Source organism: Benincasa hispida, chromosome 1 (assembly GCF_027475165.1).
Source record: "Benincasa hispida cultivar pf3 chromosome 1, pf3_genome.v1.1, whole genome shotgun sequence".
In the NCBI taxonomy this organism is placed as follows: domain Eukaryota; kingdom Viridiplantae; phylum Streptophyta; class Magnoliopsida; order Cucurbitales; family Cucurbitaceae; genus Benincasa; species Benincasa hispida.
In genome coordinates, this window is record NC_143478.1 from 507,138 (window position 1) to 521,168 (window position 14,031).

The window sequence follows — 14,031 nt, forward strand, 5'->3', positions numbered from 1 at the left end:
GAGAGCGAGATAGCGAGATTTTGATAGAGAGCGAGAATACCGTACAAATTTCCCCTTTTTTTCCTTTTTAATTATTACACATTCCACCTTATTATTTCTAATCCTTTCTTTCTTTCTTTTTTTTAATTTTTCATTTTATAAAAACAATTTCTAAAAATATTTTATCATTTTATTTAAACTCTAAAAAAAATACATTTTTTAAAAAAAATAATAACTCATAAAAATTTAAAAAAATGTAAATTAAATATCTCATTTATATAAAAATAATTACAAAAATCAATGTGTCCCACAAGGCGAACGTCGTCGATTTCGAGCTGGTTGTCGTTGTCGACTTCGAACTTGAGGTTGCCCAAGTTATTCTTAATGTTGCTCTGGTACCTCTGCAGGTGCTTCATAATATAAGTATTCACTATGCTCTCCACGACCCCGACCATGTCCATGCACGTATGAAGACGAAGGACCAGCCTCTAAGTCATAATGTCCTGAACCAAAATGCTGGCATCATCATCATTGGACTAGCATAATTAGTTTGACTCTGCGTCTGCGTCATAGGGGGCAACTCTTCCACATTATGTGCAACCTCATCAAACTCATCCTTTCCGAACAGGTCCTCTACGTCTAGGAGCTGATGGAGGAACAATAGGTATATCGTACATATAATGAATTTCCTTCATGTAGCTTTGGTTGTCACTACATATAGCAAGAACTTGGTTCGGATCATTCGCAACCTCACGGAGTTTACTGTTGTTCGATATCTGTGAATTATAAAACAATTAGACAATATTTAAAATAAATTTAAATTAAAAAATAGATAATATTTATTCATTTACCAGATGACCCACAGATACTCCCGGACGAGTGACATAGCGTCTTGTGATATTATTATACCAATGAATATATTCTGGAGTGACATTTGTGTCAAACTATTCAAGAGAAACCTCCACTGCAATAAACTCTGCACGATAGTGCCATCGCACTACCAAATGTGCAACTTTTTCGGACCAATCTCCAGTCTTTAGGTCAATATCATGCAGTACGGGTTCAGTATTATAAGGCGATGAGTTATCCTGCTGAAAACCGAATTGTCTCATCACCCTGTCAAGAAGATGTCACTCACCAATGTAAAAACTTATGAGATGACTCATTGTCTGCCATATGTTTTGACCATTCGTACAAAAATTAGGCAAAGTATGCACAATAATTTTGTACGGCTCCTAAATAACCTAAAATACAAAATATTGTATTAGAGAACATTAAAGACAAATACAATAAAAATGTGAATAAAATAATCAATTAGATTTAGTGTAATGTACCTGTTCAGGTTGAAGCAGGTCAAACACGTATCTATACTGGTTGACTACATGTGTGGTTGTCCTAGTTACACAAATTTTGTCTCTCCACCTAAATTTTTTAATTGATAATTTAGAATGTAAATTAACTAGATCAGTGATATAAAAATTAAATTGAATTAAAACAACATACCGAGAACCGTAAGCTCGTCCAACTAACTGAGTATCATTAACATGATGTAACTGTGGAGCCATTGTTGGAAATCGTTCCCAAGCCCATAGTTGCAAAAGTATGAGAGGCCCAGCTATCTCTCGAACCTCAGGTCTTGTTGCTTTGCATAGTTGTATATACAACCATGCCAAGCATGCTCCACCCCACGAATACCGCCCCGCATCATGAAGATTAGCTAACAATGGCAGGAACATCAAATGAACAAAATTACTTGATTTATCTGAAAACAGACTTCCACCCATCATCTGTACCGAATCCGCTTCGCGAGGGCGCACGACTAGAAAAACTCGTGCATATCTTATGACGGTTTCCTCGTCTGCATCATCTGTGAGCTCACGAAATTGTGTTCCTAACCATTTGAAGAATGTTATCTGAGCAAGAGCATTTATAGGCAACATTCGAGCTCCTTTGAGGACTCCATTTATGCAATCTGATAGATTGTCGTCATCCACCCATATCTGAATCCTCCATCATGTGCTTGAGTCCATTGCTCTAAACTAATGTTGTAAAATAAACCTAGACAACTCCGATTTATTCATTTGATATCTTCAATTGCTTTATTGAACTTTTGAATTTGAAACTGACACCTGGCACGATAAACGTAATTTTTCAATGAATTAAATTTATACTTTTTATTGAAGTTGTTGACGATATGTCGTAAGCAAAAACGATGGTGACATTTCAGTCCCATCCAACCATTTGTTGGATTGTTCACTGCTGCAATTATACCAGCATGTCAATCTAAAATTAAACACACCTCTTCGTGTGTTACAATTTCTCTCAAGTGTTTCATACTTAGTGATCTTGAACAAGCCATCATACCGAGTGGTACTGTTCATGTAATAAGTGGCAAGCGTTCGGCATTCCATGCTCGCATTTTATGGCCGTTTGCTCACATTTTAACATGAACTACGAAGATTTTATTAAGGACTACTACAAATTGTCAACGTATGTTGAATGTTACTTTTCTCAATTTTAACCTGTATCGCATGAAAATTACTAGATCACACACCCTAATATGCCCGTCTTACATCCTGATCCATCGTTGTTGAGAAGACCTGGTAGACCGAAAAGTTCACGTTATCACAACGAGATGAATTGGACATAACTAGTCACTCGACAACGATGTGGATTTTGTAACTAGTTAGAACATAATCGAAGGAAGTGTCCTTCGTTACTAAGACGGGCTCCAGATTGTATTCATTTTTTTTTATAATCAATATAATAATCTAATATATTCAATTTATAGTATAATAATCTAATATATTCAATTTATTGTCTAATGATTATTCAATTATAGTATAATAATCTAAGATATTCAATTTGTTGTCTAATGATTATTCAATTATAGTATAATAATCTAAGATATTCAATTTGTTGTCTAATGATTATTCAATTATAGTATAATAATATAATATATTCAAATATAGTCTGATGATTATTCAATTATAGTATGATTATTAGCTTTTTTTTCTCTCTCTTTTTTTTTTAATATATATTTCTATGGAAAGTTCAAATAAAGTGAAGACTCTCGCTCTCTCCTAAAATCTCACTCTCTTAGTCTCGCTCTCTCCTAAGATCTTGCTCTCTCACTCTCGCTCTCTCCTAAGATCTCGCTATCTCCTAAGATCTCGCTCTCTCTCGATATCTTGCTCTCTCTGTTATTGTTGTTATTTTTCCATCAATGATTACTAGCTTTCATTTCTTATGGAACAATCACAAACACTTTTTTGATTATGGAACTACTACCAGAAACTCAATGTGTAGTCTTAGCATTCAATGTATATTCCTGAATAATCTCATTTTTCAATTATTCAACCATTTCATTTTACCAAATTCAATGTTAGTCAGATTAGTCAATATAAACTAAATATCGCTCTCTTCAACATTCTTGCTTTGAATCTCGCTCTCTCTTAAAATCTCGTTCAACATCTCGCTTTCTCCTACTATCTCGCTTTGAATCTCGTTCTCTCTTTAATTCGCTTCAGCCCACTTATCTCCTTAATCGCTTTGAAGTTTCGACATGTGTGTAACCTTCGACAACCTAATATACAAAATTTTGTTCATAGACAAAGCTAATTCGGAATTGTCTTTCATTCCAAGGCATAACTTGTATCCATGCACTTCATATTCGCCTAGAGTTCGCTCCCAGAAATATAGCCATCCCTACCCCCTCACGCCAATCCCACAAGCCTTTATCTAATTCGAAATGATAACAAAATGCATAGGTTGTTAGAAGCAGCTCGAGTACACAGATACATATAGTATACCATCTCATTACTTTATTTCCTCTATGAGGGAAAAAGAAAAGTAATAAACCTACAATCTCGAGGGTGGATGTGTGTCGAAACTTCAACCTTCGACAACCTAAGCGAGATTCACGAGATTTCCCTTGTTGAGGGTTGAAGTTTCGACCTATGTATTGTTTCCAAGTTTTTCTTTGTTCGTCGAGTTATCAACGTTCAACCTCCACATTAGTCGAGTTCTCAACGTTCGACCTCTAGCCCCGAACTCCCAAAACAACAATATTTCTCTAATAAGTTTCAAAACAACAATATTTCTCTAATAAGTTTTGAAAACAACAATATTAATATTAAAGGTCCTTCGTAAACTGTGAAATAAAGAGAAAAATATTTATCGTATGAATATTGATGGAGAGGAAGGATGAAAATATCCATTCAAATATTCATAAATAGAAGAGTTTAACCTCAATATCCGTCGTTTTCTACATCTTAGTATAAAAGTTTGTAAAATCTATAAAATGTCATCCATTTAGTTCCATATAAATAAAATTACTAATAACAATATTTATGAATAAAAATATTTTAATTATTAATCTAAATAATTTTTATAAATTTCGTGATTTACAAAAGTATCCATTAATATCAATATTTTATTGATATATCCATAAAATTGAAATGTATATCGACATCGATATTTTAATACTTTATTGATGGTATGTAATACTTTTTCAAGTTAAGATTTTTTTAATTTTCAGCATTACAAATTTAGTTCTTTAATTTTTTTTTAAAAGAGATATAGATCTACTATACAAAATTTTAATTTTAATTTTTTAGTATTGATAAGGGGGGAGATTTAAACCTGTCAATTCAGTTGAGTTCTTTTTGACTAATTATTAATGTTATGGGTAGATTATAGAACCAAGGGCAAAAACATAAAAGGAAAGCAATAGATGGATGAAAGAGCAGGCCTGAGAAAAGATTTGGGCTCAGAGTCGAGGTTGAGTCCCTGATGAGAGTTCAAAATGCCAAAAGACCCAACATAACCAAAGCCTTAGAGAGATTTAACCCCAGCGGGCCTGACAAGAATGTTGCATCGGTCGACCTTGGCCCAAGTAAGGCTCGCACGCGTTCTGTCCATTGTAGATCTCTAACATGACAATGAAAGAAAAATAGTAGATAAGATGAATTTATCTAATCATATTTAATCTTAACATATTAGGATCGAAAAGATCCACATGGTCCTTATCATAAAGAGAAAAGATAAAATTTTAGGGACAATTGTAAATATAGACATTAGATCCAAAGTATTGGTAAATATAACATATGTAAAAAAAAAAAATTGTAAATATGATCAAATTTAAACAGTCTATCAGTGATAGACCATATTATTGGTAGGAATGATAGATCATATCACTTGTAAGAATCTATCAACGATAGAAGTCTATTACTGATGGACTTGAGAGTCTATCAATGACATAAGTCTATCGCTGATAGACTTGTCTATATTTGCAATTTTTTTAAATGATGTTATACACTTGGCTATTGTTCCTAAAATGCTACCAATTGCAATTACCCTAAATTCTATCTCATTTTCCCTACATATACTCTTATGGTTCCACACAATGGAACTAAGAACTTATGACTTAATCTCTATTCTATAATTATCTTATTGACTTAAGCATAAAACTCTTTTTATTTTGTAGGTTCTCTCTTATTTATTGTTGATGTCGCATGAAGTTGAGGTGTATTTTTCCTCGCTAAAATTTGACATCAACAATCTAAATCTTACTTATAAATCCTATCCCTTCATTTTAGTATCAAAAAAGAAAGAAAGAAAAAAAAGCCTATCACTTCCATTTGAAGCTAACTATCCTCCATATATTTCAAAAACCGTCAATGAAATAAATTAATAGACATCAATTCAATTACTATCTCCATTAAAAAAAAAAATTGTGAATCAAACTAGTCAATGTGCTATTTTTCATTAACCTTACTAAACTAATCAAAGCACAAAATATACCTCAATTAATTAAGTTATGTTTAAATTGGTTATAAATTTATGACATCAAATTCTTATATTTTTCATAAATATGATATTTAAAAAATATTAAAAAAATTATTAAATATATTAGAAAGTTTAATAGACAATTTTAATGGAGTCAAAACACAATAACCTTTATTCGAAAGAGAAAAAAATAGCTTTAATTATCGTTAATATAATCTTAAAAGTTGATAGTTCGATCTTTGCAGATCATTGTTAGAAAAAAAACAAGGTGAGATACTAAGAATTCTTCCCAACGAAGTTGTCTAATGACCCGTTAAAATTTGGTACTTAAAAAAATGGCCTGTTAAAATCTTATTTAAAAAATATGTTATTTCGAAATTAAAATTTAAAAAGATTTATAAGATTAATTTTTTTTATTTAAATTATCATTCTAAAATAAAAAAAAAGAAAATGGGAGTGACTACATCCCCATCAGCTTTAGCTGAGCGGCAGCCTAACTCACAACTGAAGAAACTGATAACCACCACCACCACTTCCACTCTTTCTCGCCCCAAAAAAATGCAATCCTCTCCGGCGCCGCCGTTTGCCGCCCCCTCCCCCGCCGCCGTCGCCCTCAAAGACTCCAAAACCACTCTCTCCATCATCCTCGCCACCGCCCTCTTCTCCCTTATCTTCTTCCTCTCCATCTCCTCCTCCGCCCACTTCTCCTCTGCCGCCCTCCCACGCCGCCCCAAACCCGACCCTTTCCTCTTCCCCACCCGCCAGGCCCATCGGACTGTCTTCCATAGCAGCAATGCTTCTTCCGATCGCACTCCCCCTTCTATCGCTTATCTCATTTCCGGATCCAATGGCGATTTCGATCGGATTCTTCGCCTTCTTCTCGCCGTTTATCATCCTAGGAACCACTATCTTCTTCACCTTGATCTCTCCGCTCCTCAAACGGAGCGCGATTCTCTTTCCCTCGCCGTCGAATCTGTTCCCATTTTCAGAGCTGCTCAGAATGTCGATGTAATTGGTAAGGCTGATTTTGTGTATCTCAAAGGCTCCTCCGCAATTTCTTCGACGCTTCACGGTGCTTCGCTGCTCCTCCACTTGTCGCCGAATTGGGATTGGTTTATTCGTCTCTCCGCCGATGATTACCCACTTGTCACGCAAGACGGTATGTTTTCTGGAAATTTTCATCTGGTATGGACTTTTCCCCCTTTTTTGAGGATGTTGTTTATTGAGTGTTATTCTGTGGGTTCTTTAGATCTTCTTCACATTCTGTCATTTCTGCCTAAGGATATGAACTTCGTAACGCATTCGAGTTACATTGGGTGGAGAGAGTAAGATCATCACTCTTTCAAAATTCAATGCTTTCTTAAGTTGTAACGTATTTTTTCTGAACTGCCAACTCTTGTTCTTGTGTGTTGATGAAAGGGCTAGGAAATTGAAGCCAATAATTGTTGATCCTGGGCTTTATCTTTCTGAGAAAACTGCCATGTTCTATGCCACCCAGAAGAGGGAATTGCCTAATGCGTTTCACTTGTTTTCAGGTAGGCCTTCATCTTTCCTAACCTTTTGAATGATTGCTTGCATCTTCAGTTTAATGATTATCTGTGGAGCTTCAATAGCTTCTGGATAATGGGTCTACCTTGGGTCTTGGGATGGTGCAATATTAGTTATAAAGTTAAGATATTGCAAACTGTAGATGTTTAGAAGATGGGGCTTCTGGTTTCATTCCAAGAAGTCTATTAAGTTCATTGGTATTGTTTATAAATACTGGATTTGCTCTCAACAACACTCTTATGTACACTATATGTCTATAGTTTTGTATATGGTGGGGGCTCTGTTATTGGGAAGCTGTCTATATGTGATTTTAGTTTTATAGTTTTATGGTGGGGGCTCTGTTATTGACCATAGCTCTTGTTAGGACATAGGTGCTCAACCTAGAGATCGGAGATTCAGGTCTCCCAACCCACATTTCACCCATCATTCTTCATTTGCCAACTTGAACATTGCTCAACAAGTCAAGACATTGTCCTGACTAAGAGATCATAGGTTCATATCTCTACCTCACATGTTGTTGAACACATCGTCCATCTTTTTCTTCTTTTTTTGGTGAATTAAAAACTGTTTTTGTAATTCCTAACCGAAAAATGGTGATTCCCTCGACTTGGAAATGCCATCCTTGTGTGATTCGTTTTCCATTTTGATGCTGTGTATGTATGTGTTTTAGTATCTCAATTAGTATTGCCTGTCTTTCTATCAGAGTGTGTGTGAGTGAGAGGAAGAGATGAACTTGTGGGGATAGTCTATATTTTCATTTGATAGGGAAAGCAAGAGAGGGATTTTCTTTGGCAATTGTCTATCTTCTCATATCATGTTATCCAATACTAAAACCAATTTTTCTGCAGGTTCATCTATTTCTATTTTAAGTCGAAATGTTGTCGAGTTCTGCATTCTTGGAACGGATAATCTTCCAAGAACTCTATTGATGTACTTCTCGAATACTCAATCTGGCCACTTGAACTATTTTCCAACTGTCCTCTGTAATTCTCGTCAGTTCAACAAGACAGTCCTTAATGATAATTTACTATTTGCCATATTTGATAAGCCACCTAAAGAACAACCCCAAGTCCTCGGCCCCTCTGATTTTGATCTCATGATTGAGAGTGGAGCAGCCTTCGCCACAAGATTTAAGTTGAACGACCCAGTCCTCAATCGTATTGATAATGAGATCTTGAATCGTGGCCCCGGACATACTGTGCCTGGTGGGTGGTGCTTGGGGGAGCTTGGAAATGATACATGTTTGGTCTGGGGAGATGCAGATGTAATTAGGCCAGGTTTAGGAGCAAGAAGACTTGAAAAACGAATTGTTGGATTGCTTTCAAATGGTACGTTTAGATTGAACAGGTGTGTAGTTGTTGAATGATTCTTAACAATTGAACATCCCCAAAAGAAAACAGAAGGGAAAAAATGGCTGCAAATCGAGGTAGTGGAATTTGTCATCTTGATTGATTCTTTAGCCTTCAGCAAGCTTTTAGGTCATTTAGTTGTTAACATCAAGCGGACGGGTATGTATATATATAGATATATATATTTGAGTTCAACTAACATGTGAAATATTGTAACTTTTGACCGTTGGGTTAGGGACATATACCTAATTAAGCGTTGGTGAAAGGAAATTAAAGTTTACTCATTGAACAAAAGCATCTATTTGGTTGTCTTTCAGAATTTTGTAATTTTTAAAAATGAATTAATCTATTAGATATAAGTTTTGAATGTTATGTCTAATGGGTTTTGAACTTATAATTTCAAGTTTAATAATTTGGTTAATTTTAAAAAAATTGAAAACTTAGGACTTGTTTGGTAGAGAATCTAAAAACATAAATTTGAAAACAATGGAGTAAATGAAAGCATAGTTGTATTTCTTGTTTTTAGATATGTGTTTGGTAGCAAAATTAAGAAATGAAATTCTAATTTAAAAAATTGTAAACTACTTGTAGTTACCTAGTAAATACTAGTTGACAATAAACTAATAATAATTTATTTATGAATATGGTTTTATGTTAAAAGATTATATAATTATTATTTTGTAATATTATGTAACGTATGTGATAAATTGAAACTTTTGTCCCTAGAGGTTTTATGGTTTCTAATTAGAATTTACTCATATAATTTGATAAAAAGCTTCATAAATAGATCCTATGGTAGAGACTATTCAAGAGGATTTAACAAACCATATGGCCTATATATGAATTTATATTAAATCATAGAAACTAAATTCTAAATTTTAAAGTCATATGGACTAACTTTTAACTTTATCCATACTATAGGGACCAAATTTAGATTTTGATGTAATTTATAATAGGGTAATTGCAAAAACATACGTTAGGCCAATTTACTCATATATTTTACGTTAGGTCTTCCAATGCATTGACTTTGCCATAGGGTGTAGAAGAACTCGATCTTGTGCGATCTGAAGAACGTCAGAAAACTCCAAAAAAAAAAAAAAAAAATTGCTATTGCAAAAATTAAGAAGGGAAATCAAAGTGGAACAGATCAAATATATCACTGGAAATTCAACTGCCAAATTATATGCTTTAATATTTATTATCTAACAAGATGTATTGGGTTTGGTTATACCCTGCACACTGCACCCTACCTACTCAACTATAGCTAATTCCAATAACTGATTTATCAAAATCCCTTACCTATTGTCAAGGCTAAAAAATAATGTCAATGAAAGAAGATAAACTTGATGTGATGAAACAAAAACAGCATGCATGTCTTCAAGAACAGAATCCAACAACTTCACCATTTAATTTAGTGGTTCATACCAACTCCAAAATCCAAATTGATCTAATATTTTCAGCACCATATAAAGAGAAGAATTTCTACTCATTTGCATATCACCACAAGAATTATAATCTTCTGAGTTCTACAAACCAGCAAGAGAAGTTCTTCATACCTGACTCTGCAACAATCAACATGTTCATCGGGCAATCATCTTTTCCCGCCTTCCTTGCGACGGTAATCATCGTGGTGCATTTTGTGGCGTCCAAGTCTGCAGCTGTCACTGCCAATACTGGGGGACACGAACCGGTCCTTGAATTTTATATGCACGACATTCTCGGCGGTGGCAGCCCAACCGCGAGACCGATTACTGGCCTGCTGGGGAACATATACACTGGTCAAGTACCCTTTGCAACACCTATAGGCTTCCTTCCCCCAGACGGTGGTGTAGCAATCCCAAATGCCAATGGTGCTCTCCCTACTGTGAATGGCATCAATGGGATCCCTCTAGGGACTGGCTTGTCTGGCACCGCTTTTGCTGGAAATCCCAACCCACAAAATATCCCCCAAACCCAATTGGGACCAGATGGCTTGGGGCTAGGCTTCGGAACCATTACCGTCATCGATGACATCTTGACCACCGCGCCAGAGTTGGGCTCACAATCAATTGGCCAAGCACAAGGGGTGTATGTGGCTAGCTCAGCTGATGGAACTACGCAGATGATGGCATTTACAGCCATGCTCGAAGGAGGAGAATATGGGGACAGTCTCAACTTCTATGGAGTATTCAGGATTGGTAGCCCCTCGTCACATTTGTCAGTGACTGGAGGAACTGGCAAGTTCAAGAACGCACGTGGGATTGCAGAGATGCGGTCGCTCATTCCTCCTGGCCAGCACGTCACAGATGGAGCAGAAACATTGCTGAGGGTCCTTGTACATCTAAGCTACTGAAAACCAATATGGTGAACAAAGAACAACGTAATATATGTGTGGTGATGAATGCAACCAGGGTCTGTAGTTTCTGTTAAATGCAGCTGCAAGTCAAAAGAGTATAATCTAGTTTTATGAACTTTATATATTTCTCAGTTGTAATTCTGTTGTGATCATGTCATGACTGAATTTATTTGAATTTGATGATAAACTTAAAAAAAAAAAAAGAAAAAAAAGAAATATCATATCAAATGTAATTAGTTAGAGACATGCTCGTGATATAACATTCCGGGTAATAAACATAGTTAAAAGCAGCATCAAAAGAACGAAACAAATTTACAAGGTGGATAAGAGGTATATAGCTTCACCGAAAAGAATGATGCTGAAAACTTGAAACCCAAAACAGTTGGTGAATCCTGAAGGAAACACAACCCCTGGTGAATCCTGAAGGAAACACAATATCTGGTATGAAACACAATCTGGTGAATCCCAAAGGAAACACAATATCCGGTGAATCCCGAAGGAAACACAATCTGGTGAATCCCGAAGAAAACACAATATCTAGTGAATCTTGAAGGAAACACAATACATAGTGGGCATCTAACTAATTAGTAAAGACACTATCACAGCCTCAATATCACAATTATCACAATATGGTTTCATAACATACATATACACCTCAACATCATAGCTATACAACATGCATATTTGCCTCAATATCCTCATATCAAATGCAACCTCAGTGAGTCATGTATCACCTCTTACTAGCATGCAAGTATCTATGTGCACAAATAAATCTTTGAGATTCTCATACAAGAACATATATCGGTCATACTATACTATCCATCTATCATGCTATCGTTCTATCATAATTTTCATCTATCATGCTGACATATATCTAGTGTCTAGCCCGTAAGCAATTTCAGTAGTAAGATTATTTACTTTGATATTAGGTTGAGCCAAAAAGCAATTAAATCTTTGTGAAATTCTTTAATTCTTAATCGAGCCAAATATTTGAGCAACTAAATCTTTCTAATCTCCACAATCTTTGAATTAAATCCTAGTACATAAACCAAAATAAAATTTAACCTTTACGTTCACACCTAAGCGTTTAATCACGTCAAAATCAGCAACAAAACTCAATAACTTAATTCGTATAAATTACATTCGAACTGAACAAGTCACAAAGCCCCAAATCTTACAAAAATTCTTGCCGAAATCACCTTAACTCTACTTGACAGCACGCTAATGACCTTTTAAACTCCTTCAAACTTTCAAATTCAACCTCCAAAATCACGTTTGAAATGATAATTAAACCCGTTATTTATTGGGTATTCAAGATCCTTAACAAAACCATGAAAATCATTTAGATCTTATCCCAAAACTACGAACCTCACGACGGCGTTTGACAGAGGACAACGACTGGAAGAGAGGAGAACCAATGACGAGCAGATTCAGCGACATGAAGGTCGGAACGATGCGATTGCAACTTGACGGAGGAAAGGATGTGGACGTTAGTGGTGCGACAACCGAAGTTCGTCTAAACAAAAGAGAAAATGAGAAAATGGGGATTTGAAAATTCCATATTTCTTTTCTTTTTAATTCTCCATCACACAAATACATAGACTATATATATATATATATATTAGGGGCGTACATGGGTTGAGTTGGGTTGGGTTGAGGGTATTTTTTGGATCACCCCGAAATTTCATGTTGGTTTGATTGGCTACCGAAATGACCCAAATAAAGTTTTCAACCCAACCCAACCCTTAAAATTCGGGTTGGGTTGGGTTGGGTTGTCAGGTTTTAATTTTTTTTTTTAATGAAAAATATATAAATTTATATAAAACACATGACTAATAACTAATATCTCATAAAATAAGATGCTAAATACTAAATATCTATGATATTTATTGTAAACGTTAAACAAAGACAAATATCATAACAATTTTAAAAGAAAAATATTAAAAATTAAAAAATTAATCAATACAACGAAATCAAACTTTAAACAAAGAAGAATATATATATATATATAAAATGGCTAGTTGCATGAATAGAATTCAAACCCAAAATAATAGAATACGTATACAAGGATAAAATAATTGCATATATAGATCAAAAAATGGTAAAAGACTAAAAAACCCATGCCTAGCCACCATTTTGTTCGCTTCTTCTCGGTTTTCTCAAATTAAAAGTTATCACTGATAGCAACTATCACTAATAACCATTGATAATTGCTATCAGCTATTATCGCTGATAGCTTCTATCAATTGCTATCGATGATAGTTACTATCAACGATAGCTTTCAATTTTAGAAAAATTAATACAATATTGAAATATTAACTTTTAGTTTGCTATCAATTATTAGTAGCTATCATTGATTCACTTTCATCAATTGGAATCAACGTTGAAATATTACTACTTAAGGCTATCAGTGGCTATCAATGATAAATTTATAAATAGTGATCAACTTTGAAAGAAGACCAACAACTTTGATTACCATGGTAGTTATCACTAATAATCTTTTATCATGACTATCACTGATAGCAGTTATCAATCGTTATCACTGATAGACTTTCATTAATTAGAATCAACCTTGAAATATTAACACTTAAGGCTATCAATGATACACTTCTATAACTAGTTATCACCTTTGAAAGAAACTCGATATATAGATATCACCTAAGTTTTATCACCGATACCACTAACATCACTCATACTGTGGTTATCAGTGATAGCTTATTTCATTGATAATCACTAATAAGATGCTATTAATGATCTCACTGATATCATGCTATCAGTGATAGTTCTCTATCACCGATAACGTGCTATCAGTGGTAGCTTCTATCACCGATAACATGCTATCAATAGTAGCTTCTATCAATCATAGCCACTGAACAACTTTTTGCCCATTTCTTGTCCTTCCCAAACATTTATAAGTTCCTTTTCTTTTCGATGATAGCTTCTACCACTGATAAACATGCTATTAGTGATAGATAACTTCTAGGCATTCTACTTACATTTTAGTTCGAGATTCAAATTTATTAATTAAAT

The 14,031-nt window shown here is 34.7% G+C and overlaps 2 protein-coding genes across 2 annotated transcripts; both read left to right on the forward strand.

The window, feature by feature from the left end:
- The first annotated feature begins 6,190 nt into the window (after window positions 1-6,190).
- LOC120069147 (beta-glucuronosyltransferase GlcAT14A-like) lies at window positions 6,191-8,960 on the forward strand. The gene is made up of 4 exons (XM_039020829.2): window positions 6,191-6,928; window positions 7,019-7,094; window positions 7,189-7,304; window positions 8,166-8,960. Exons 1-4 carry the CDS (start codon window positions 6,220-6,222, stop codon window positions 8,681-8,683), a joined length of 1,419 nt encoding a protein of 472 aa, XP_038876757.2. The 5' UTR covers window positions 6,191-6,219; the 3' UTR covers window positions 8,684-8,960.
- Window positions 8,961-10,145: 1,185 nt separating this feature from the next.
- On the forward strand, window positions 10,146-11,188 carry LOC120070332 (dirigent protein 16-like). The gene has a single exon (XM_039022264.2). The coding sequence runs from the start codon at window positions 10,243-10,245 to the stop codon at window positions 10,996-10,998; it is 756 nt and encodes a 251-aa protein (XP_038878192.1). The 5' UTR covers window positions 10,146-10,242; the 3' UTR covers window positions 10,999-11,188.
- The last annotated feature ends 2,843 nt before the right edge of the window (window positions 11,189-14,031 follow it).

What these genes read in the sequence shown, in the direction of transcription:
- LOC120070332 (XM_039022264.2), top strand. Translation starts at nt 10,243, where the DNA reads ATGTTCATCGGGCAATCATCTTTTCCCGCCTTCCTTGCGACGGTAATC.
- LOC120069147 (XM_039020829.2), top strand. Translation starts at nt 6,220, where the DNA reads ATGGGAGTGACTACATCCCCATCAGCTTTAGCTGAGCGGCAGCCTAAC. An exon ending in CCCACTTGTCACGCAAGACG is followed by an intron (nt 6,929 to 7,018) that starts GTATGTTTTCTG and finishes TGGGTTCTTTAG; the next exon opens with ATCTTCTTCACATTCTGTCA. An exon ending in AGTTACATTGGGTGGAGAGA is followed by an intron (nt 7,095 to 7,188) that starts GTAAGATCATCA and finishes TGTTGATGAAAG; the next exon opens with GGCTAGGAAATTGAAGCCAA.